Source organism: Mustela lutreola, chromosome 3 (genome assembly GCF_030435805.1).
Source record: "Mustela lutreola isolate mMusLut2 chromosome 3, mMusLut2.pri, whole genome shotgun sequence".
Classification (NCBI taxonomy): Eukaryota; Metazoa; Chordata; class Mammalia; order Carnivora; family Mustelidae; genus Mustela; species Mustela lutreola.
In genome coordinates, this window is record NC_081292.1 from 84,395,247 (window position 1) to 84,422,933 (window position 27,687).

The 27,687-nt window shown below is 38.9% G+C and overlaps 1 protein-coding gene across 4 annotated transcripts; it reads left to right on the top strand.

The window, feature by feature from the left end:
* The first annotated feature begins 1,341 nt into the window (after nucleotides 1–1,341).
* Nucleotides 1,342–27,687, top strand: CLXN (calaxin). Of its 4 annotated transcripts, none has more exons than XM_059166484.1 (7): nucleotides 1,342–1,520; nucleotides 9,863–10,021; nucleotides 10,743–10,847; nucleotides 11,562–11,713; nucleotides 11,957–12,061; nucleotides 20,864–20,945; nucleotides 24,598–27,687. In XM_059166484.1, exons 1-6 carry the CDS (start codon nucleotides 1,463–1,465, stop codon nucleotides 20,921–20,923), a joined length of 639 nt encoding a protein of 212 aa, XP_059022467.1. In that variant the 5' UTR covers nucleotides 1,342–1,462; the 3' UTR covers nucleotides 20,924–20,945; nucleotides 24,598–27,687. The 4 variants fall into 4 exon arrangements, with proteins under 4 accessions (XP_059022467.1, XP_059022466.1, XP_059022464.1 ...); XM_059166483.1 differs by lacking the exon at nucleotides 24,598–27,687 and adding an exon at nucleotides 24,343–24,581; XM_059166481.1 differs by lacking the exon at nucleotides 24,598–27,687 and adding an exon at nucleotides 22,077–22,434.

Consider the following 27,687-nt stretch of genomic DNA (forward strand, 5'->3'; position numbering starts at 1 on the left):
TTAGGATAACACACTCCATGCCTTCACCAGGCATCCTTGACTCTGGTTTCAAACAGCTTCCCAAACCTTTATCTGACAAAGAAATAAAACAAGGAGAGAAAATCAGAGACCTCAACACTGGAACTAATTCATTTTGGATTGTTACTCATGACTGGCAGAATTTTTCTGCTTTCAGTCTAACAATGACAGTATGTATACTATGAAATAATTTGTTTTCTCATTTATTTATTTAAGAGAGAGCACATGTGGGGGCACAGGCAGAGGGAGAAGGACAAGCAGACTCCCCACTGAGCCAGAAGTTGATGCAGGCCTGAATCTCAAGACCCTGAGATCATCACAACCTGAAATCCCCAACTGACTGAGCCACCCCGGCACCCCTGAAATAATTTGTTTTCAAAGACATTTTCCCCACTGATGTAAAACAAGTAGGTAAACACACCGTTTTGTGCTCCTGGCTGAGCTAACACATTTTATTGCTATCTTAATTCAAAGAGGGTGTCCCATCTGTGGTTAAGAAGACCAGAAACTCCTCCTACATTAAAAAATACAGAGCCTGCCTTTCAAATAAGTTAAAGACCAATTTTACTGGCATATTTTTCAGAAAAGCAAGATTGGATTGTACCCCACAGACAAGTGGCAGTTGTCAATCAGTCTCTTTGGGAGGCTGCCTTTTAAACTAGCTTAACATTACTGATGGCTTTTCCTGGATTCTACCCACAACTTCTACTTCCACCTCCAAAAATGAAGGAAAGGGAGGAGAAGGACTATTTCAAGTTACCTTTGCTCCCAGTAACATCACTCAAATCTTGAGGGTTATCTTGTTCCAGGCTACCTCCAGGCATCATAGCAAAAACATAATCAAAAACGTAGCTCAGCGTTAAAGGCAAGCTCCTCACCCTCCTACACCCTGCAAAACAATGTCGGGTTAACACACCTGCTAATTCTTGAAGCTCCTCCAAGTTTCCCCAGATCTACCTGAAGATCTGAAGCCTCTCTTGGTGCGACGCTCACCATCCAAAATACCCCTCACGCAGCGTGCACAACATATTTTCAGACGACCTTGATTCACAGTGCAGTCCATCGAAGGGGCTGCGAAGCCCAAAGACAGCAACAAAATCAAAATTCCGACTCATCAATTAGAGCAGAATCCGCAAGTATCCCTGACAGGGACTCTCCAAGTGGGACAGTGCGCCCAGACCCAGGAGCCAATAGGTGGCTGGCCCAGGCGTTGCCATGGCCACGTTGTGTGTTAGGGCCGCGCACGCACCTCGCGTGCGCGCCCAGAAGCCAATCGGCAGCCGGCCTAGGCGTTGCCATGGCCACTCTGTGAGTTTAGGGCCCCGCGCGCGCGTGCGCGGAGTGGGGGAGAGTCCGCCCAGCTGCCCCAGACCCAGGGCAAGAAAGGGTCGCGTTAGCCGCGCGACCCTAGACGCCCGCCGCTGCCCAATTCCCTACCGCCGGCATGAACCGCAAGAAGCTGCAGAAGTTGACGGACACCTTAATTAAAAATTGCAAGCACTGTAAGTAATAATCAAGTGCTGGATGAGAAGTTTCTGGAAGGGCTTGTGTTCTACCTGGTAAAAGTGTCCGCTGCTCAGCCTGCTTCCCACCTCCAGTTTAAGTGCTCCTGGAGCCCTCTTAATGTCCGCTAAAGAGAAGTCTGGAAGGGAATCTCTGGATGGTTGGCCAGGTACCCATGCTTGCCCATGATCTTAAGGACCAGTATATAGGTATCCAGGCATCTAGTACTACACTCCCACGCATGCACTGACTTGCTTCTCAAACCCTCTTCTTAACTTACCTTTCCATTATAGAAACATTATTTTTATACTGACACAACATGTGTGGTTTTAGCCTCAGACATAGGTATCAAATATGTATGAAACCCACTGGACTCAAGAAAACTAGCACAACAGGGGTACCTGGGTGGCTCAGTGGGTTAAAGCCTCTGCCTTCGGCTCAGGTCATGATCCCAGGGTCTTGGGATCGAGTCCCGCATGGGGCTCTTTGCTCTGCGGAGAGCCTGCTTCCTCCTCTCTCTGCCTGCCTCCCTGCCTGCTTGTGATTTCTCTCTCTGTCAAATAAATAAAATCTTAAAAAAAAAAAAAAAAAGAAGAGAAGAGAAAACTAGCACAACAAACATACGTCTGCTTTCTAGCTCTTTTTAGTGCAAATACACTGGCAGTGTCCATCCAAGTTCTGAAAATTTACCAGGAGATCCATAAGGGAAAAATGGTTATCAATAGCTGAAAAGAGTTGAAATGCACAAAACCCTGTACCTCAGAAAAAGGAAATGTGTCTGGAGACCAAAGAGTTCCACAAAGCTAAACACACAGTAAAGAATTTACTCCCAACTCCAGACTTGGGCTTTGCTATTGCCGGTGGGGTTTCAAGGTAAAGGAGACCTTGCAGGTGACAAAATGAGCACTTATTAAAGATATCTGCTCCAATCACACATTGTAAAACATGGTCTTAGAATTTCTAAGAAGTTTCAGATGTTTATACCCACCGTAACTTTTATAGACAGTGCCACTTCACTAAAGGAGAACATCTCACCACTTATTACATTAGATACTAAATACAACTAGAAGGCACTAGATCCTATAAGCTCTAGAACGATGATAAACCCATTCTTCCTTTGCACAATGGAGTCGATATTGGGATTGCAGATTCTCCTATTTTCTCAAGTGGCCATTAGTTTTGCAATCAGCAGCAAAATTTACAAGTTTGCTCATTAGACAGTATCTTTCTCATTAAACATATCTTGGGTTCCTTGACCAAGTACAATTCTGTGTTTCTGTCTAAATACAATTCTAAAGTTACCTATGAAATTCGAAGAGCACGTTTTAGAATGTTCAGGCATCCCTCCTGCCAGGTTTTCATTTACCTTTTAATACATTGACCTTTTGACTATTCACAAAATGACTGTGTTTTTCTCAAAATAATTCCATTTCAAGGAAAAGACCAGATCTTCTTAAAACATCTAGTGAACATTTTACAAAAGCAATGCAATATCTGATATACACAATGCTGAATTTGTTTTAGTCTCTGTTCAGTAAGTATGCAATGTGCTGCAGTCATTCTCTGAGCCTGGGTGGCTCAGTAGGTTAAGTGTCTGCCTTTGGCTCAGAGTCCCGCATTGGGCTCCTTGCTCAGCAGGGAGCCTGCTTATCCCTCTCCCTGCTGCTCCCCCTGTTTGGTGTGCTTACTCATTCTCTCCCTTTCTCTGACAAATAAATAAATAAAAATTGAAAAAAAGAAAACCTGGCAGGAAAACAGTCAACTTTTGATTTTTGTCCTTACGTCAAATTTTTAAAGTGGGCCTTCAAAACCTTGATAATTACTAGTTAAATTCTATAGAAATTGTTACAAATAACAGGCATTATCATTAACAACTTGTTTAAACAGAGAAACTTTCCAATACTATGTTGAACAAGAGCGGTGAGACTGGGCATCCTTGTCGTGTTCCTGATCTCAAAGGAAAAGCTGTCAGCTTTTTCCCATTGAGGATGATATTTGCTGTGGATTTTTCATAGATAGATTTTATGAAATTGAGGAATGTTCCCTCTATCCCTATACTTTGAAGCATTTTAATCAGGAACAGATGCTGGATTTTGTCAAATGTTTTTTCTGCATCAATTGAGAGGACCATGTGGTTCTTCTATTTTCTCTTATTGATTTGTTCTATCACATTAATTGATTTGAGAATGTTGAACCACCCTTGCAACCCAGTGACAAATCCCACCTGGTCATTGTGTATAACCATTTTAATGTACTGTTGGATCCTATTAGCTAGGATCTTGTTGAGAATCTTAGCATCCATATTCATCAGGGATATTGGTCTGAAATTCTCCTTTTTGGTAGGGTCTTTGCCTGGTTTGGGGGTCAGGGTAATGTTGGCCTCATAAAAAGAGTCTGGAAGTTTTCTTTCTGCTTCAATTTTTTGAAACAGCTTCAGGAGAATAGTATTATTTCTTCTTTGAAAGTTTTGTAGAATTCCCCAAGGAATCTGTCAGGTCCTGGGCTCTTGTTTTTTGGGAGGTTTTTGATCACTGCTCCAATCTTGTTACTAGATATTAGTCTATTCTATTCAGGTTGTCAGTTTCTTCCTGATTTAGTTTTGGAAGTTTATAGTTTTCCAGGAATGCATCCATTTCATCTAGGTATCTTAACTTATTGGCATATAACTGTTGATAATAATTTCTGATGATTGTTTCTATTTCCTTGGTGTTAGCTGTGATCTCTCCCCTTTCGTTCATAATTTTATTAATTTGGGCCTTCTCTCTTTTCTTTTGGCTTAGTTTGGCCAATGGTTTATAGATCCTATTGATTCTTTCAAAATACCAGCTCCTAGTTTCATTGATGCATTCTACTGTATCTCCAGTTTCTATCTCATTGATCTCTACTCTAATCTTGATTATTTACCTTCTTGTGTGTGGGTTTGGCTTAATTTGTTGTTGATTCTCTTTAAGGTGTAAAGACAGCTGGTGTATTCTGGATTTTGCAATTTTTTTGAGGGAGGCTTGGATGGCTGTTTATTTCCCCCTAGGACTGCCTTTGCTGTATCCCATAGGATTTGGACTAAAGTATCTTCATTCTCATTGGTTTCCATGAATTGTTTAAGTACTTCTTTGATTTCGTGGTTGATCCAAGCATTCTTAAGCAAGGTGGTCTTTAGCTTCCAGGTGTTTGAATTCCTTCCAAAGTTTTTCTTGTGGTTGAGCTCCAGTTTCAAAGCATTGTGATCTGAGAATATGCAGGGAATAATCTCATTTTTTTGGTACTGGTTGAGCCCTGATTTGTGGCCCAGTATATGGTCTATTCTGGAGAAGGTTCCGTGTGCACTCCAGAAGAATGAGTATTCTGTTGTTTTAGGGTGGAATCTTCTGTATATATCTATGAGGTCCATCCAGTCCAATGTGTCATTCAATTCTCTTGTTTGTTTATTGATTTTCTGCTTGGATGATCTGTCTATTACTGAGAGTGGCATGTTAAGTGGTATGCATATCAATATGACTCTTTATCTTGATTAACAGTTTTCTTATGTAATTGGCTGCTCCCATATTGAGGGCATAAATATTTACAATTGTTAGATCTTCTTGGTTGATAGACCCTTTAAGAATTATGTAGTGTCCTTCTGTATCTCTGACTACAGTCTGTAGCTTAAAATCTAACTTATCTGATATGAGAATCACTACCCCAGCTTTCATAGTATTAGAAGTCCTAGCAACAATCAGACAACAAATCAGACAAAAAACAATCAGACAACAAAGAGAAGTAAAAGGTATTCAAATTGGCAATAAAGAAGTCAAACTCTCTCTTCACAGATGACATGATACTTTATATGGAAAACCCCAAAAGACTTCACTCCCAAACTAATAGAACTCATTCAGCAATTCAGTAATGTGGCAGGATACAAAATCAATGTACAGAAATTAGTTGCTTACTTATACACTAACAATGAAAATACAGAAAGGGAAATTTAAAAATTCCATTTAGTAAATTACATTTACTATAGCATCAAGAACCATAAGATACCTGGGAATAAACCTAACCAAGAGGTAAAGGATCTGCATTTGAGGAACTACAGAACACTCATGAAAGAAATTGAAGAAGACACAAAAAGATGGAAGACCATTCCAGGGTCATGGATCAGAAGAATAAACATTGTTAAAATGTCTATACTACCTAGAGAAATCTATACTTTTAAAGCCATTCTGATCAAAATTCCACCGGTATTCTTCAAAGAGCTGGAACAAACAATCCTAAATTTTGTATGAAACCAGAAGAGAACCCAAATTGCTAAGGAAGTGTTGAAAAAGAAAAATAAAACTGGGGGCATCATGTTGCCTGATTTCAAGCTTTACTACAAAGCTGTGACCACCAAGACAGCATGATACTGGCATAAAAACAGACACATAGACTAGTGGAACAGAGTAGAGAGCCCAGATATTGGCCCCTCAACAATATGGTCAGATAATCTTCGACAAAGCAGTAAAAAATATACAGTGGAAAAAAGCCAGTCTCTTCAATAAATGGTACTGGGAAAATTGGACAGCTATGTGTAGAAGAATGAAACTCGACCATTCTCTTACACCATACACAAGGATAAACTCAAAATGGGTAAAAGACCTCAATGTGAGGCAGGAATCCATCAGAATCTTAGAGGAGAACATAGGCAGTAACCTCTTTGACATTGGCCACAGCAACTTCTTTCAAGACACGTCTCCAAAGGCAAAGGAAGCAAAAGTGAAAATGAATTTTGGGGACTTCATAAAGATCAAAGCTCCTGCACAGCAAAGGAAACAGGCAACAAAACAGAGAGGCAACCCACGGAATGGGAGAAGATATTCACAAATGACATTACAGACAAAGGGCTGATATCCAAGACCTATAAAGAACTCCTCAAACTCAACACACACAAAACAGATAATCATGTCAAAAAATGGCAGAAGACATGAACAGACACTTCTCCAATGAAGACATACGAATGGCTAATAGACACATGAAAAAAAGTTCATCATCACTAGCCATCAAGGAGATTCTAATCAAAATCACATTGAGATACCAGATACAAACTTACACCAGTTAGAATGGCCAAAATTAACAAGACAGTAAATAAGAAGTGTTGGAGAGGATGTGGAGAAAGGGGAACCCTCTTACACTGTTGGTGGGAATGCAAGTTGGTGCAGCCACTTTGGAAAACAGTGTGGAGATTCCTTAAGAAATTTAAAATAGTACTACACTGTGACCCTGCAGTTGCACTACTGAGTATTTACCCCAAATATACAGACTGTAGTGAAAAGAAGGGCCATCTGTACCCCAATGTTCATAACAACAATGGCCAGAGTTGCCAAACTGTGAAACAGAACCAAGATGCCCTTCAGCAGACGAATGGTTAAGGAATATGTGGTCCATATATACAATGGAGTATTGTGCCTCCATCAGAAAGGATACAACTTTTGTATCAACATGGACAGGACTGGAAGATATGCTGAGTGAAATAAGTCAAGCAGAGAGATTCAATTATCATATGGTTTCGTTTATTTGTGGAGCATAAGAAATAACATGGAGGGGGCACCCGGGTGACTCAGTGGGTTAAAGCCTCTGCCTTCAGCTCGAGTCATGATCCTAGGATCCTGGGATCAAGCCCTGCATTGGGCTCTCTGCTCAGCAGGGAGCCATTGCCCCTCCTCTCTCTCTGCCCGCCTTTCTGCCTACTTGTCATCTCTGTCTGCCAAATAAATAAAGAAAATCTCTAAAAGAAAAAAAAAAAAAAAGAAATAACACTGAGGACATGGGGAGATGGGAAGGAGAAGAGAGTTGGGGGAAACTAAAGGGGGAGACAAACCATGAGAGATTATGGACTCTGAAAAACAATCTGAGGGTTTTGGAGGTGTGGGGGGTTGGAGGTTGGGTGAGACTGGTGGTGGGCATTATAGAGGGCACATATTTCATGAAACATGGGGTGTGGTGCATAAACAATGAATTCTGGAACACTGAAAAGAAATTTTAAAAATAAATAAAGATTTAAAAATGAAACAAAACAAAGAAACCGAGAAACTTTTCCCTAAAGTCAAATTTCCTTTTAGTTGCCAGATGATAATCCCACCAGGATGAAATAAATGGCTAATTTCTGTAGAATCAGAGAAAAAAAATATCTTAATTGATTGCTCAGCTAATCTACCATTTTACAGATATGGTCTGTAGAAAATCCATTCTTGAATTTCCCTTAATTTCATTTAGTATTTTATTCTGGAAATTAAGAAACATTTCAACAACAACAACAATAATAACAAAACTTTCTTATGGCTAACCTTGGATCCTTTGGGTAATAAATTAAGGTAATATTCTTTAATTTTTATTTTAGCCAAGATGGAAAAATGGCTAATAAACATCCCCACTGCTAACATTTTATATGAATGAACATCATTCTTCATGCAGGCTTTTCTTTAACTAGTAGTAGCTCTCTTATTTTTGGATATTAGTGTGTTTGGTTAAATAAATATAGCATAAAATTTACCATTTTAAGTGTACAACTCTATGGCATTACATACATTCACATTGTTGTGGAGCCATTACCACCATCCATCTTTTCATTTTTCCCAACTGAAACTGTACCCATTAAACTATAACTTCCCATTTTCCCCTTCCCCAGACCATGGCAACCACCATTCTACTATCTGTATCTATGGATCACACCACTCTAAGTACATGATATAAGTGAAATCATACAATATCTGTCCTTTTTTATATAACTTTTTTCATTCAGGAAAATGTCTGCAAGCTTCATCCATCTTGCAGAAGGAGTCAAAATTTCTCTCCTTTTCAAGGCTGAAACATACTCCATTGTATGTATACACTACGTGTTACTTATCTATTCATTCACTGGTGGACACCTAGCTTGATTTCACTTTCAAGGCTTATTGTGAATAACGTTGCTATAAACATTGATATGAAAGTATCAGAGCTCTTGCTTTCAATTCTTTTAAGTATATATGCAGAAGTAGAATCACTGAGTTACATATATTTCTATGTTTAATTTTATTTTTGAAGAACTGACAAGCCATTTTCTACAGACACTTTTTATTTTTCGGTGTTCCAAGATTCATTGTTTACACACCACACCCAGTGCTCCATGCTATACATGTCCTCCTTAATACCCACCACCAGGCTTACCTAACCCCCCACTAACAGCTTTTTAAAAAACTATAACCATTATATTCTTTTCCAGTATTAACCTAGATTTTTACTAAATCACTTATTTCCCCAAATTTTCAATGTCCCTCCTAAAATGTGATACCCCAAACCAGAAATCATACTTGAGCCTGTCTTGACTTGTAGATGAGCCATGATTTCTCTATTCCTATCTGCTGTTTTCCTTTATTTTATTTTTTTCTGCAATATAGTCATTTTTTTTCAATTTTTAAAATTTAGTTTATTTAAACCAAAAACAAAACAATTCACCTTTTAAACACACACAGGTTTCATCCTTGTTTTTAGAAGTACTGGACTGTAATTTGTTGTGTTTTGAAATAAAACCTTTCTCATCCTCCACCTATACTTCATATTCAAACTCACATTTATGCCAGGCAATAGTGCTTCCACCTACGTACCTCAAATGAAAATTGGAGCACAAATAATTAGCTCAGGTTTTATAAACACCCTTCATACATTTATGTGTATGGACCAGTAGTCACATCTGTGTGTATATTTTAAATAAAAATTCCTTTTCTCCAAAATACTACTGAGTACTTGCATGTTAATTTTCACATCATGTATAATAAGAACTATAATTGGTGCTGTAATATGGTTAAATGCTTCTTTACTGGGAAAAAAAAAATGATTCTGATATCCAAAATCCAGCTTATTCATTTGACTAAGGCTGATGATGTGAAATGAAAATTGTTGCCTAGTGTTCAGGAGTCTGATATCTATTTCCAGGCAGAAGTTAAGCTCTAAATCTCATAAATGCCTATAATCAAAATGCTGGGGAAAAGTTACCATTCTTAAGCATTACCTTGCTTGCTTTGAATTGCACCTTTACTGTCTTTAAAGTTTAGCATCTGGCCCCACAATCATTATTCAGGAAAATTGGCTAATATTGTGACTAAATAATAATGTGACTAAATTTAATATTCCACCCCTGTGTTGAGGTAAGGTTGTTTTTCTTATTTTAGTGGAGAATCCTTTGTAGTGGTCATCCTCTCTTAAGGGTCATGAATCTTAAAACAGGATAGTCTTCTGTTAAAAACTAAATATTTGGTGGCCTTCATGTTATCTATAAACTCATTAATGTAAAATTTAAATAAACTAAAGATTAAAATGTATTTTGTTATATCTTAATTTTATCTTTTCACAGTTAATAAATTTGAAGTAAACTGTCTTATAAATCTTTTTTATAATTTGGTGGGAGAAGTAACAGAGCGGCAAGGTACCACCATTGGGCTAGATCGTAATGCATTTCGAAACATCCTACACGTGACATTTGGAATGACAGATGACATGATTATGGACAGAGGTAAGAAGACATGCAATATTCAAATGTGTCAGATCCACCATAACTGGGAAAAAAATTGGGAGTTTGGACAGTCTTGGTAGGAAGCTTAATGTTCTGAATTCCTAATTTCACTCGAATATAAAAAAATTAATTTGTGTATTCAGAGGGAAGGGTCACAGGGAAGTGATTCTATGTACTCTATTTTGTGTATTTAAGAAAACAACAAAGCCCAGCTTGAATAATTAGTTTTTCCTTACTTTATATCCATAAACCTAAAATATTTCTATTTATACTTAGTAAATATAATAATGAAAAGAACAATTTTAAAAGAACATAAATTTTCTTATATCATCAAAACTATTTCAATAAAAATTAAGTTATAACTTTATCAATTGTATAGTAGCATTTCTTTTCTTGAGTAAGAAAAATATAAAATCACATTTTATGTTAACATATCAACACATTTTGTATATCAATATATTCATATATTAATAATTATTGATTAGTGTATTTAGATACTCAGAATTTAGTTTGTTTCTGTAAAATATGAAAGGAATATGTGAAAGTTTAAATAAAAGAGTTTTTCCAATGTTATATCTTAGTTTCCTTCTTTGTCAAATGAGCATGTCAGACCATCTGATCCTGAAGTTTTATCCACGTTTTAAAAGTGGGTAGCACCAGTGTAAATATATTACTGAGAACAAAAGTGCTGCACAAGTATTATGTTGTACTTCTCTCTTAGTATTCCGAGGTTTTGATAAGGACAACGATGGCTGTGTAAACGTATCAGAGTGGATTTATGGATTATCAGTATTTCTTCGAGGAACTTTGGAAGAAAAAATGAAATGTAAGATTTCAGGTTACCCTATTGCTTTGTACATTAGGATTAACATATCTAAAGAATGTACATCCATGTACATTCCTAGCCAGCCAGTAAACAGTAAACAGTAAATAGTCAGCCAGTAAAACAGGTTTGTCTTTCAGTTGGTTGGTTCGAATCTCCATTAGCCTCTTTTATGGAGCAAATTCAAGTCAATGATAAAGATTGAAAAAAATTAATACCAAGGAAAACCAAAAGATTCTGAGGAGTAATTTATGCCAAGCAAGACTGCATAAGCATATACTATACATACTATGTACATATGGATTTATGTATTAATGTGCATAAGGTAAATATTGTTACCTGAATTATTAACCATGGAAGTAGAGAACATTGATTAGAGTGTTCTGATTCTTATTTAATTCTTAATTCACTCTGATGAACTCTGTTTAAGGATCATATTTCAGTCAGTTTTCCAAGAATTTCCAGATGAAATGGTCAAATCATTGTTCCTTAGCATGGTTACTCTTAGCTGAGTGAGTGTAAGGAGCCATTTTCTAAGGGTTGTTGACCATATTCAGCTAGTGTACATTAAGCATTTCCTATGGAAATCAGATTGCACTCAGTCCTGCAATGTTGTCATGAATATTCCCAATACAGACCTCGGCCTTGAACATTTTGTCAGAGCAAATATTTCCTTAGTCATAGTATCAAATACATAATTGGTTGTTTTTTTAAAAGATTGCTTTGAGGTGTTTGATTTGAATGGTGATGGATTCATTTCAAAGGAGGAAATGTTCCATATGTTGAAGAACAGCCTACTCAAACAGCCATCTGAAGAAGACCCTGATGAAGGAATTAAAGATTTGGTTGAAATAACACTTAAAAAAATGGTAAATATGGGAAACTTAGGGTTTTATATTAAAACTTACAGGCCAGAATGGGACACTTGATAAATAATAAAACACTTATCTTGTGCTTTTTAATTATAATGATAAAAGTTCTTTTCAATTTCAATATTTAGTCTCTCATTTTTCCAACACCTTTCTTCTATCAATACTTGACCATGAAAAGACAGTTTGTGTTTGCAATAAGTATTATACATGTTGACTGATACATGGCCGGTCATCCCCTAGGATCATGACCATGATGGGAAGCTGTCTTTCACAGACTATGAACAGGCTGTAAGAGAAGAGACCCTTCTACTAGAAGCTTTTGGACCATGTCTTCCTGATCCAAAGGTAATGATATTACTTTCATCGAACAGTGACCAATATATAATGTAGGATCAATAACCCAGAACTTCTTGGTTTGGTGAGTAAAGGATCAGATGAATTACATTCACCCACAGAGAATAGTTTCTAAGTAAAGAAAGCCAACTGAAGAAGAACATGCTGGTTCATTTCATAATACTGCTGTAGCCTAATGGTATTTTCCCCCCATTCATTAACTCATTCATTCATGTAAGAAACAATTATTAAAGCATAATGTGTTTCAGAAACACAGATGAAAGGCTTCATGTCTGCATTCAAGGACTAATATTTTCTTAGGAAAAAACAGTGTGAAAATAATTACACAACAGTGTGATAAGTATTACTATAATAACAATGACTTGTTCAGTGCTTCATCTATGTCAGGCAATGTTTTAAGCGCTGCCCCATATTACTTCCTTAAATCCCCCTAACAATCCTATGAAGGATGTAGTATTATTAATCTTCATTTTATAGATGAGAAAACTGAGGCTCAGAGAGTTTAGGCAAGTCGTCCAAGTTCAGTCACCAATCATGGAGTATCCTGCATGCCCTGGTGCTCAAGTCCATAAAGATATGTGTAGTAGAGGGTTGCAGTAGTCGAGGGCATCTAATCCAGCTGTATGGAATCACTGGTGAATGGGTGATGAGACAAGGAAAGCTTACCTGGGTTGTTAGGCCAGAATAGTTAGCCAGGTCAAAATAGAGAAGAGCAACCTAAGCAAAGTAATGGCATATGCATGAGGATGGGGAAGAAAAAGAGAAACAAATACTATATTAGAAGAGCACTCAGTGTGGTATGAGATTGATTTTGAGGCTGGATGTGCATAGAAGAGCCAAGGCCATTGGAGCTTGGAGCCTGGATTTTGTCTTGAAACTCATGAGGATTAATTAGAAGATTTTAGGTTGGTGGAGTGATGTGATATATATTACCATTATCTACCTTCCCAATCTCCAGCTGCCTACTCAACATGCCAGTAGATAATCTCAGTAAACTCTTGGTTTTCCCCTAAAAATAATTCCCCACCATCTTCCCTGCCTCAATAAATGACACTCCTGTATGCTCAGTTTTAGTCAGAAACCTGTTACCCTTAATTTCCCTCTTAGAGCACTACTACTTCAGCTACTACTTCAAAATATATCCCTGAATATAACCTCTTTTCCACACGTCTGTGATTGCCAACCTAAATCAAGCTGCTACTCAGTCACCCAGCCTAGATCATTAGCTTTGTTGCTTCTACTATTGACCCTACTGACTAATCTCCACAACATCCAGTATATTTGGAAACACAGAAGCTGCCATGCCCCTCCCTTGCCTAAAACCCCCAGTGTGTCTGAAGTCTATTCAGTGGGCCTCCTTCTCTCTCTCCAACCATGGTCTCCTGCTACCTTCCCAATGGCGGGGTCGTGCCCCAGAACCATTCCAGCCACTTTGCTGTTCTCCCTAGGTGCCTTTGCAATTAAAGTAGCCTCTGTCTACAGTACACAGAGTACACAAGAGTACCTTGTGTACACCAAGTACACAGAGAACCCTTCACATCCCTCAGACCGTCACTCCATTCAGTCTCCGCACAGATGCCATCCACTGTCTTTTTGTGTGTGTGTGTGCCATCCACTGTCTTAACGATTCCTCTCCTTCCACTCCTCACCACTGCCTGCCTCTTCTTCATAGTTCTTATCATTATATAGAATATATTTACTCGGGGGAGGAGTCAAGATGGCGGAGAAGTAGCAAGCTGAGACTGCTTCAGCTAGCCGGAGATCAGCTAGATAGCTTATCTAAAGATTGCAAACACCTGAAAATCCATCGGCAGATCGAAGAGAAGAAGAACAGCAATTCTGGAAACAGAAAAACAACCACTTTCTGAAAGGTAGGACCGGCGGAGAAGTGAATCCAAAGCGACGGGAAGATAGACCCCGGGGGGAGGGGCCGGCTCCCGGCAAGCGGCGGAGCAACCGCGCACAAAATCAGGACTTTTAAAAGTCTGTTCCGCTGAGGGACATCGCTCCAGAGGCTAAACCGGGGCGAAGCCCACGCGGGGTCAGCGTGGCCTCAGGTCCCGCAGGGTCACAGAAGGATCGGGGGTGTCTGAGTGTCGCAGAGCTTGCGGGTATTGGAACGGGAAAGCCGGCTACAGAGACAGAGCCGACAGTAAGCTCGCAGCTCCGTGTTACCTTGAACCGGTCGCAGGCTCGGTGAGCTCGGAGCGCGGCCGGAGGTCAGGCAGACGGGAGTAACTGGGCGCTGTTCTCTGAGGGCGCACTGAGGAGTGGGGCCCTGGGCTCTCGGCTCCTCCGGGCCGGAGACCAGGAGGCCGCCATTTGTATTCCCGTCCTCCGGAACTCTACGGAAAGTGCTCAGGGAACAAAAGCTCCTGAAAGCAAACCCGAGCGGATTACTCACCCCGGCCCCGGGTAAGGGCGGTGTAATTCCGCCTGGGGCAAAGACACTTGAGAATCACTACAACAGGCCCCTCCCCCAGAAGATCAACAAGAAATCCAGCCGAGACCAAGTTCACCTACCAAGGAGTGCGGTTTCAATACCAAGGAGAGCAGCAGAATTCCAGAGGAGGAGAAAGCCAAGCACGGAACTCATGGCTTTTTTCCTGTGATTTTTTTTAGTCTTGCAGTTAATTTAATTTTTTCTTTTTCATTTTTTTTTTTCTCGCCTTCGGGTAAAATTTTTTTTTAACTGTTACCTTTTTCTTTTTTAACGATTTTTTACTAGTTTATCTAATATATATATATTTTTTTTTTTACATTTTTCTTAGGTGTTTTCTTTCTTTAAAAATATTCTTTTCTTTTCTTTTTTTTTTTCTTTTTTCTTTCTTCCTTTTTGAACCTCTTTTTATCCCCTTTCTCCCCACTCACGATTTTGGATCTCTTCTAATTTGGTTAAAGCATATTTTCCTGGGGTTGTTGCCACCCTTTTAGTATTTTACTTGCCCCTTCATTTACACTTATCTGGACAAAATGACAAGACGTAAAAATTCAACACAAAAAAAAGAACAAGAGGCAGTACCGAAGGCTAGGGACCTAATCAATACAGACATCGGTAATATGTCAGATCTAGAGTTCAGAATGACAATTCTCAAGGCTCTAGCCGGGCTCGAAAAAGGCATGGAAGATATGAGAGAAACCCTCTCGAGAGATATAAAAGCCCTTTCTGGAGAAATAAAAGAAGTAAAATCTAACCAAGGTGAAATCAAAAAAGCTATTAATGAGGTGCAATCAAAAATGGAGGCTCTAACTGCTAGGATAAATGAGGCAGAAGAAAGAATTAGTGATATAGAAGACCAAATGACAGAGAATAAAGAAGCTGAGCAAAAGAGGGACAAACAGCTACTGGACCACGAGGGGAGAATTCGAGAGATAAGTGACACCATAAGACGAAACAACATTAGAATAATTGGGATTCCAGAAGAAGAAGAAAGTGAGAGGGGAGCAGAAGGTATACTGGAGAGAATTATTGGGGAGAATTTCCCCAATATGGCAAAGGGAACGAGCATCAAAATTCAGGAGGTTCAGAGAACACCCCTCAAAATCAATAAGAATAGGCCCACACCCCGTCACCTAATAGTAAAATTTACAAGTCTCAGTGACAAAGAGAAAATCCTGAAAGCAGCCCGGGAAAAGAAGTGTGTAACATACAATGGTAAAAATATTAGATTGGCAGCTGACTTATCCACAGAGACCTGGCAGGCCAGAAAGAGCTGGCATGATATTTTCAGAGCACTAAACGAGAAAAACATGCAGCCAAGAATACTATATCCAGCTAGGCTATCATTGAAAATAGAAGGAGAGATTAAAAGCTTCCAGGACAAACAACAACTGAAAGAATTTGCAAATACCAAACCAGCTCTACAGGAAATATTGAAAGGGGTCCTCTAAGCAAAGAGAGAGCCTACAAGTGGTAGATCAGAAAGGAACAGAGACCTATACAGTAACAGTCACCTTACAGGCAATACAATGGCACTAAATTCATATCTCTCAATAGTTACCCTGAATGTGAATGGGCTAAATGCCCCTGTCAAAAGACACAGGGTATCAGAATGGATAAAAAAACAAAACCCATCTATATGTTGCCTCCAAGAAACACATTTTAAGCCCGAAGACACCTCCAGATTTAAAGTGAGGGGGTGGAAAAGAATTTACCATGCTAATGGACATCACAAGAAAGCAGGAGTGGCAATCCTTATATCAGATCAATTAGATTTTAAGACAAAGACTATAATAAGAGATGAGGAAGGACACTATATCATACTCAAAGGGTCTGTCCAACAAGAAGATTTAACAATTTTAAATATCTATGCCCCCAATGTGGGAGCAGCCAACTATATAAACCAATTAATAACAAAATCAAAGAAACACATCAACAATAATACAATAATAGTAGGGGACTTTAACACTCCCCTCACTGAAATGGACAGGTCATCCAAGCAAAAGATCAGCAAGGAAATAAAGGCCTTAAACGACACACTGGACCAGATGGACATCACAGATATATTCAGAATATTTCATCCCAAAGCAACAGAATACACATTCTTCTCTAGTGCACATGGAACATTCTCCAGAATAGATCACATCCTCGGTCCTAAATCAGGACTCAACCGGTATCAAAAGATTGGGATCATTCCCTGCATATTTTCAGACCACAATGCTCTAAAGCTAGAACTCAACCACAAAAGGAAGTTTGGAAAGAACCCAAATACATGGAGACTAAACAGTATCCTTCTAAAGAATGAATGGGTCAACCGGGAAATTAAAGAAGAATTGAAAAAAATCATGGAAACAAATGATAATGAAAATACAACGGTTCAAAATCTGTGGGACACAACAAAAGCAGTCCTGAGAGGAAAATATATAGCGGTACAAGCCTTTCTCAAGAAACAAGAAAGGTCTCAGGTACACAACCTAACCCTACACCTAAAGGAGCTGGAGAAAGAACAAGAAAGAAACCCTAAGCCCAGCAGGAGAAGAGAAATCATAAAGATCAGAGCAGAAATCAATGAAATAGAAACCAAAAAAACAATAGAACAAATCAACGAAACTAGGAGCTGGTTCTTTGAAAGAATTAATAAAATTGATAAACCCCTGGCCCGACTTATCAAAAAGAAAAGAGAAAGGACCCAAATAAATAAAATCATGCATGAAAGAGGAGAGATCACAACTAACACCAAAGAAATACAAACTATTATAAGAACATACTATGAGCAACTCTACGGCAATAAATTTGACAATCTGGAAGAAATGGATGCATTCCTAGAAACATATAAACTACCACAACTGAACCAGGAAGAAATAGAAAGCCTGAACAGACCCATAACCAGTAAGGAGATTGAAACAGTCATTAAAAATCTCCAAACAAACAAAAGCCCAGGGCCAGACGGCTTCACGGGGGAATTCTACCAAACATTTAAAGAAGAACTAATTCCTATTCTCCTAAAACTGTTCCAAAAAATAGAAATGGAAGGAAAACTTCCAAACTCATTTTATGAGGCCAGCATCACCTTGATCCCAAAACCAGACAAGGATCCCACCAAAAAAGAGAGCTATAGACCGATATCCTTGATGAACACAGATGCGAAAATACTCAACAAATTACTAGCCAATAAGATTCAACAGTACATTAAAAAGATTATTCACCACGACCAAGTGGGATTTATTCCAGGGCTGCAAGGTTGGTTCAACATCCGCAAATCAGTCAATGTGATACAACACATCAATAAAAGAAAGAACAAGAACCATATGATACTCTCAATAGATGCTGAAAAAGCATTTGACAAAGTACAACATCCCTTCCTGATCAAAACTCTTCAAAGTGTAGGGATAGAGGGCACATACCTCAATATCATCAAAGCCATCTATGAAAAACCCACCGCAAATATCATTCTCAATGGAGAAAAACTGAAAGCTTTTCCGCTAAGGTCAGGAACACGGCAGGGATGTCCATTATCACCACTGCTCTTCAACATCGTACTAGAGGTCCTAGCCTCAGCAATCAGACAACAAAAGGAAATTAAAGGCATCCAAATTGACAAAGAAGAAGTCAAATTATCACTCTTCGCAGATGATATGATACTATATGTGGAAAACCCAAAAGACTCCACTCCAAAACTGCTAGAACTTATACAGGAATTCAGTAAAGTGTCAGGATATAAAATCAATGCACAGAAATCAGTTGCATTTCTCTACACCAACAGCAAGACAGAAGAAAGAGATATTAAGGAGTCAATCCCATTTACAATTGCATCCAAAACCATAAGATACCTAGGAATAAACCTAACCAAAGAGACACAGAATCTATACTCAGAAAACTATAAAGTACTCATGAAAGAAATTGAGGAAGACACAAAGAAATGGAAAAATGTTCCATGCTCCTGGATTGGAAGAATAATTATTGTGAAAATGTCTATGCTACCTAAAGCAATTTACACATTTAATGCAATTCCTATCAAAGTACCATCCATCTTTTTCAAAGAAATGGAACAAATAATGCTAAAATTTATATGGAACCAGAAAAGACCTCGAATAGCCAAAGGGATATTGAAAAAGAAAGCCAACGTTGGTGGCATCACAATTCCGGACTTCAAGCTCTATTACAAAGCTGTCATCATCAAGACAGCATGGTACTGGCACAAAAACAGACACATAGATCAATGGAACAGAATAGAGAGCCCAGAAATAGACCCTCAAATCTATGGTCAACTAATCTTCGACAAAGCAGGAAAGAATGTCCAATGGAAAAAAGACAGCCTTTTCAATAAATGGTGCTGGGAAAATTGGACAGACACATGCAGAAAAATGAAATTGGACCATTTCCTTACACCACACACAAAAATAGACTCAAAATGGATGAAGGATCTCAATGTACGAAAGGAATCCATCAAAATCCTTGAGGAGAACACGGGCAGCAACCTCTTTGACCTCTGCCGCAGCAACATCTTCCTAGGAACAACGCAAAAGGCAAGGGAAGCAAGGGAAAAAATGAACTACTGGGATTTCATCAAGATCAAAAGCTTTTGCACAGCAAAGGAAACAGTTAACAAAATCAAAAGACAACTGACAGAATGGGAGAAGATATTTGCAAACGACATATCAGATAAAGGACTAGTGTCCAGAATCTATAAAGAACTTAGCAAACTCAACACCCAAAGAACAAATAATCCAATCAAGAAATGGGCAGAAGACATGAACAGACATTTCTGCAAAGAAGACATCCAGATGGCGAACAGACACATGAAAAAGTGCTCCATATCACTCGGCATCAGGGAAATACAAATCAAAACCACAATGAGATATCACCTCACACCAGTCAGAATGGCTAAAATCAACAAATCAGGAAATGACAGATGCTGGCGAGGATGCGGAGAAAGGGGAACCCTCCTACACTGTTGGTGGGAATGCAAGCTGGTGCAGCCACTCTGGAAAACAGCATGGAGGTTCCTCAAAATGTTGAAAATAGAACTGCCCTATGACCCAGCAATTGCACTATTGGGTATTTACCCTAAAGATACAAATGTAGTGATCCAAAGGGGCACATGCACCCGAATGTTTATAGCAGCAATGTCCACAATAGCCAAACTATGGAAAGAACCTAGATGTCCATCAACAGATGAATGGATCAAGAAGATGTGGTATATATACACAATGGAATACTATGCAGCCATCAAAAGAAATGAAATCTTGCCATTTGCAACCACATGGATGGAACTAGAGCGTATCATGCTTAGCGAAATAAGTCAAGCAGAGAAAGACAACTATCATATGATCTCCCTGATATGAGGAAGTGGTGATACAACATGGAGGCTTAAGTGGGTAGAAGAAGAATAAATGAAACAAGATGGGATTGGGAGGGAGACAAACCATAAGTGACTCTTAATCTCACGAAACAAACTGAGGGTTGCTGGGGGGAGGGGGTTTGGGAGAAGGGGGTGGGATTATGGACATTGGGGAGGGTATGTGATTTGGTGAGTGCTGTGAAGTGTGTAAACCTGGCGATTCACAGACCTGTACCCCTGGGGATAAAAATATATGTTTATAAAAAATAAAAAATAAAAATAAAAAATAAAAAAAAAAAAGAATATATTTACTCATTTACTTATTGTCTGTCTTAACACATGGATGGGAAAGAATGAAAAGGAAAAGGAAAGAAGGAAAGAAAGAAGAAAAATTACCTTAATCCCTCACCTACTTCTATTTCCTCTCCAATGGCTTTCTTTTTCACTGTCAAATGTCATGGGAGAATTGTCTATATTTATGACCTATACTACCATGGCTTCTTTAGCATACTCCTGAAACAGCTCTTGCTGAGGTCACCACACCCTCCTTGTTAATAAATCCCAAGTGAAGTCTTCTTGTCTTGCTGTATTACATCCTTTCCCTACCCCAGCTCTCAGTGCAGCTTCTTGACTCCAGGAAGCACCTCCACTCCAGCAGTAGCCTGGCTGTGACATCACGTGGCCTCCTGGACTCCAGAGCCCTGGTGTGCTTACCCTGTTACACCCTTCCTTCAGTGAATTAAACTCAATTTCTGGCCATCCAGTCACTAGGCTGGAATCTCCTAGAGAGCTGTGTCATGTGCCTTACTCATCTTTGTGGCCCCAGACCAAGTGTCATGTTGGAACATAGCACTGTACCTGTGAGTGTACAATGTATGAGTGTCACAGGTTCTTGGTCCCCACTCTTCTTCAGTTAACTTGTGGCTCTTCATACATAAAGGAAACATACAGAACATTTTGTTTTTCTTTCCTTTTTTGGAAGTCTTTACTAATTTGAGCACATTTTTTACAGAGTCATCTGGAATTTGAAGCTCAAGTATTCAAAGATCCAAGTGAATTCAATGATATATGAATACCTAAAAGTGTTGTCTCAAGTGAGTAAAAAAAAGAGGTGCATGCATGTTGTTTATTTTTTCCACTTAGCTCAGAAAGATGGTGTCGAATTTTGTGCTTGCAGTGGGGAATGGGACTCACCAACATGTACCATTTAACTATGGTGCAAGATGCAAGTGAAATAAATGGAAGACAGGAAGTCCTTTATTAAGTATTGGGTTTGGCAAGACAAGTTCACATTGCCACATATTTTATCACATAGACTATTTGTTGAAGCTTATAACTACCATAAAACACTTGTATTAATGAAATGAGTAGAGATTACATAATCACGAACTATTGAGGCAAATATTCTTGATGTCAGAAAAATGCTGGCTATACATTTAAAAGTCAGTGAAACTATTGAATTTCCTTTGGAACAGTAAATAATGAAGACAGCATTTAAAAAATAATAACAGTGGAGAACCTGGGTGGCTCAGTAGGTTAAAGCCTCTGCCTTCAGCTTGGGGCTTGATCCCAGGGTCCTGGGTCCTGGGATCAAGCCCCACATCGGGCGATCTGCTAGGCAGGGAGCCTGCTTCCCTTCCTCTCTCTGCCTCTCTCTGCCTACTTGTGATCTCTCTCTCTGTCAAATAAATAAAATCTTTTAAAAAAAAGTAAAAAATAATAACAGTGACATTTAGCACATAAATACCTGTCTGCTAGGCATTGAGGGACATTCAGAGAGCTGAAAGCAATATATACCTACCTCAATATAATGCATACTATTGGTTGGGATTTTGCCCGAATAATATGCATAGACAGTAAGCATCTGAGGGCAGAGATCCCTACACACATCATTATGTCTGCCACAGCAATTAGCAGAGTCCTCTGCACAGAATGGGTCCCCAGTAAACATTATGGATAGAAAAGGACAAAATGTTACCAGATAAATCCAAATTCTTGCTGATCAGAGGTGAAAGAAAGTGCTGTTTTTGTAAATAATGGATTATGTGGCCACAGTTTTCAGTCTATGGAGTCACTCCAATGCTCTCCACCCCATTGCAGTTGCCTTCACAACCCCCTGTCTTCCCCAGCTTCCTGTCTCTCTCCACCTCAGCCCCACCCTTTGTCCCCATCGCCCTGGCTGGGTGCACCTCGGTGTCACCCCCAACCTCTTGGAATCCCCTCAGGTACCCCTTAACAGGAAACACATCACATCACATCCCATCAGCAATGAAGTCCTGAAGACAGAACTGCTTCCTCCATCCAGCAGTGCCTGTAGGCGTTTGATGCAACATGAGAAAGATGGGAGCTACTTGGTTTCCTAGAGCTACTGTTTACCTCTTTCTTAAATGCATGCAGGCAGCTAAGAGAAGTATTATGCACATAGTCCTCTGTCCATATATAAACATTCAGAGACTATTTGGGACCTTAAATCCCTTTTGTTACTATATATGTGTCAAGTTTAAGCAAAAGTACACCTTGTATTTAAAAAAAATGGATTGTTACAAATAAATCTAATAAATGATTCCATGAAATAAAAAGTGTTTTACTATTTTCTTAAAATTTTAGAGTCTTATGTAGATATGTAGATGGGGTTTGACACAATTTTTCTACCTTGAGTAAGTATAAATAGTGAAACACAATGCTTTTAATTTTTAAAATTTATATTTTTCTGATTACAAAGTAACAGAAGTTCACTGAAGACTCAAAAGTTTAGGAAATTAAAAACTAAAATGTAAATATCCATCAATATTCTGGTGTAGATCCTTTCAGGCTTTCTTAAAGCATTTGTAAGTATAGCTGTATTTTTGCACAGAGTATACTTAAGCTGCTTTTTTTATGGACCACTATCTCATGGCACTTTCTCAGATTAATATCTGTCTGCAGCCTGACTTATAATGGCTACCTGGCCTTCCATCACAACAGACCTTATTAAAGCACTTCCCTGTCATTGAAATTTCAGTTGTTCCACATTTTTTTTTACAAATAATTCCCAAGTGAACTGTCCTTGTAGATAAATCTTCTCATGTTCATTATTGCTTGCTTAATGAGGACAAGTTTTTAAAAGTGAAAGTTGGGTTAGAGGTCCAGCTTTGAGGTTTCTAGCACATGTTGCCAGATTACCCTCCAGGAAGGTGTGATGTGCCTGGTGCATGAGGTGCTGATTCCCCCTTCCCTGTGGTGCACATTCTTTTCACCTCTTTGCTGATGTTGTGGACCATAATTGACCATGGTTTTAATTTATCATTTAAAAAACTAATCTTATACATCTGTCCCTAAACTTTTTATTGTAGATTGTGTAAAAGTTGACTTACATGTGAATAACCCTATTTTATTACTTGATATTATTTAAAAATAAAAAGTCTTTTTAGAAAAATCTAAATAATTTTAGTGAAACTTAAGACGGTGTTGGTACAGACTCATTAGCTCTGTTTGAGAACTTCCCCATACATAACAGAACACACCCCCTCTGCTGTTTCTCATTGTATCTGCCCAAATCATTTCCTTCTGTGACTATATCTGGATTTCCGGATTCTCTTAATTTTACTACTGTAGCAACTCATAAATGATTTTAACACTGAAAATTCTTTCAGCTTAATAGTAGGGTCATCCAAGTACACAGAGAACCTTTGAGGAAAAACCCCCTTTCCTCTCATTCTGAGCTCCATGGCCTGCTTTGGGCCTTGCCTACCTGCTGCTAGCCTGTCCTGATTCCAGCCCTCAGGTACAGCCAGCTTTGCTCAGCCCCACCTTTGCCTATCTCTGGGTGGCTGGGTTAGGACTATGATAAGCAGTTATAATTCTGAAGGGTGACTATAGCCTTCCTATCAACTGGGTCCTCAAAGCATTGGCTTCCCCTTCTCCCTGTGCCTTGGGAGGACCAGCAGAAAGCCAACCAGGACCCTCTGAGAGATGTACACATTGCTTTGCCCACAGCATGGAGGGTGTCTATCTGGGAAACAGTACATTTTTAAAACAACAGGATTTAAAAACTACCACTGAAAACTGGTAGTCCTACATTCTTAACCTGCAAATATCTTTGTGTACAAGATTGCACTTGTTAAGAAGCCAAGCCTGCAATTGCTTGCATCATAAAGTCATCCAAAACATTCACCAAGTTCCCACTTTGTGCTAAGCCATGGGGGAGAATATAGTCTAAGTCAGTTGCCCTGCTCTCACCTCACTTGTTGTAAAATGAGGACTCTATGCCATGTGATGGTAGTGTCATCACCTTTACTATTTGGATGCAATTGCAATCCATCTCCTGCCCTTCCCAACTCTCCCCCAAAAAAGTTATATCATTTTTAATTAAAAAAGATTGTTAAAGGTAATTAAAATCAAATATACTTTGAAACTGTGGAGACAGCCATATCTGGGAAAGGCTGCTCTGACCCACTCCTTGGATTGCGTATCTTCACTGACTACATTTTATCTGTGTTCATTTCCTCACAGAATCATCCCCAGCTCTTCTACAGTCATCTAGAGATGATGGTAATTCTCATGTACTGTGGCCAAGAAAGGGTGGCAATTGCATTTGACAAGGAAAGATTATTATAAACGACCTATAATAAAACAGAAGCTTAGATTATGCATATATTAATTATGATTTGGCAAATCTTGAGGACTATGTAAATCTGGTAATATTTCAAAAAGAGAGAGAAGTGATGTATTTATCTTTTCTGATTCGGTGACTATGTTCTCTGTTAGAATGAAGCAGATGATCTTCTCAAATGTTTTCCAGTCTCAGTTACCATTGAAGGAGGAGCCAACCTAAATACATACCAAGCAAATCAAAGTCCTCTTCTCATGAAACTTGCCCAGTTTTTAAGGGGAGCAGAAAAGGAAGGAAGTCTTAACAGTGGACTATCCTGCATGAAACGAAGAATTCTTCAGCATTTGAAATGTCTTTATCAGAGTGCCATTAACCTGAGCAATGGTTAACTGTTCACAGTTCCATCAGTTGGTAATTTGTGGCTTTCTGTGTACCTCCTGCCTCCTACCTAATCCGTCCAAGAAAATATTCCTCCCCCTAAGACACACATCCTCTTGTTTATTTTCACCTCCCTCCTGCCTGTTAAGCTCTACACTGCCCCTATTATGTGGCCCCAGCCAGACTCACAGAGATTTCCCTGGGTGAGAAGCTTGCTAACTTAAAGGCATTTGAATAAATTGGGTAAAATACAAGCTGTCCTCCACTTAACCTGAGGTGCACCTTCCTGTCTTCTGTCCCCGTCTCCAAAGTCAGCCCAGAGCTGGGCAACAGTGAGCCTGAAGATGGAGAATGGCACAGAAGGAAGCAGAGGAATTTACAAGTTCTCCTGCAAGAGACATTTAGAGCTTGTGTCACTGCCTCCTGGTAGGAATGATTAACTCCAAAGCCCAGGGAAGTCCAGGAGAGTAATTAAAACCATTTGGCCAAGTCCTCCTTAATGACTCCTTCAGAAATACAAGAGAGTCAGAAAGTGGATAAAATGACTGCTACAATCTCAATAATACATTCTACAACAATCCAGAGAGCACTTTTGTTCCAGGTATTATGCTAAGTACTTTATATTCATTATCTTACTCATTTCTCACAACTACACTAAGAGGTAAACATTATTTACTGTCTTTATCCTACATATGAGACAATAGGAGTTTAAGAAAATCAAGGAACTCCTTCAACATCTTAAGCTGGTCAAGAACAAAGCCAAGATTCAAACCTCAACTAGTTCTAACATTGAAGATGTTTCTCTAAAGCAATATGTATTCTTCTTGCCATACATACTCTTGATGTTTGAAATTACTGAGCACCCCTACTTCCTGAATAATCTTCAAATTGCCCCTTCAAGTCACCCTATGTACCTGGCATTCTAGTGAATGAGACTGTTGACAACTCTCTTTAAGGGCACTGTTCTCATCTTTCCTTCTTTAGCTGAAGTTTACAATTTGGATGTAAACCTGCCTACATTTGGAACCAATAAAAATCTAAACATTGTATTGGAACTGTGCCTTGTCAGGAGTCCACATGTGGTAAATGTGATTCATGAATGGTGGCCAAGCTGTTATACTCTGTGGCTCCACGGTCAGCACAGGGTTAGAAGTAAGATGAGTGTCACCCAACCAACCGTTTTCTCCAATGGAAGGAGAAAACAGAGGCTGAAACCATTTCTGGTTTGTGAGGAGGATGGAAGTCCTTAAGAAAGGAGAGGAAATGGCTGAACTCCTCAAATGGAGAATGTTTCTTGGGCCATCTTGGGTAGTACCAAAGAAAGATGTCTATCTGAAGAAGATGCCAATGATGAGAGGACATAATTTAGTGGCAAATATTAGCAATGATGATATGGCCTTTCCTGGGTGCCAGTAACTGGTCCAAGGATGCTAATCGAGGTGGAAATGAATTTGTAGCCCAGCCAAGACCCTGTTCTAGCTCCAATGCTCTCTCATTGTCACAAGGTATCGCATGGCCTTGCATGGGTCACACAAACTTAAAAAGTCTGATAGAAGTGAAAAATGGTGGATATTTTGGTGTGGACATTGCATTTGTCATCCAAACTGAAGATACTGAGAGAGAAAGGGAAATGCTAATAATTATACTGGGACAATGTAATCCCAAATAAATTGGGATATACAGCCACTCATGGCAAGCTATGTACTACTCAAATTTCATTTGATGTAAAATGAGAATAATACCTACTCTCTGTATCTCAAACACACAAGGTTTTTTAAGAATTGAATGTGATAATATCTATGACATCATTTTGTGACCTGTGAAGTACAATACAAATACATATATTGATACAGGTATGTACTAGACAGTGGAATCCATGCTCTGTCTTGGAGCATGCTTGTGTTCTCATATATAATGAAGCAATAAGAAGAACAACAACGTAGAAATGAGATACATTTGATTAAATGTGTGACATTGCTTAAGCTACTTAGCCAGTAAAAGAAATCCAAAGGGTAGCTCTAAAAATATATTTAGTAATCTAGTGTATTTATAGACATGAATCTCACAAAATGTGGATAAAACTTCAATATAAACAACACTAGAATTTTCATGATTGGAGTTAGTGAAATTATGTCTCCTATTAACACACATACACACATACATACACATACATCTCTCCTAACAAACTCACAGACATACACACAGTGGTTTATTATATTTAACAGACACATTAGAGTATCCTGAATTTCACTCTCACCCTGTCAAGATACCACTAATTCTAAAGCAATCAGTACCATGCTGTTAATGATTACAGTCCTGATTAACTACAATCAAGATGATGTGTTTGCTATGCTGGCTCTAAGGTACTGAAATATTAAAGAGAAATGAATAAGATGCATGGTTTGTATGAAAGATTAGAAGTAAGAAATCCACTGAATAAACATGAACTTACATCCAAATTATGTGAGCCTCAACTAGCCAAGACACCTTGGTCTACTTGCTATGTTCTTAAATTGGATAGTATAAATTTGACTAAGGGCAAAACAGACGTACTGTATTTTGATTCATGCACATGCAGCCCTAGGAATTACACTCAAATTATAACGAGGAAGTGGGTGCACTCTCTTTATTTCCAAGGACTGTGAAAATCATCATGTTTGGATTTATGTATGATGTCTGCATGGCAATACACCCAGTATCCACAGACTACATACTGGGTAACAAAAGGGAGATGGAGAAAAGGATATTGTCCCTGTCTGCAAATAGCAAACCATCTAGGAAATCAGACTTGCTGTTGTCTTGGAAAATAGGAGGAGAAGGAGAAAAAAGGAATGAGAGAGGAGGAGGAGATGGAAAAATAAAATGAA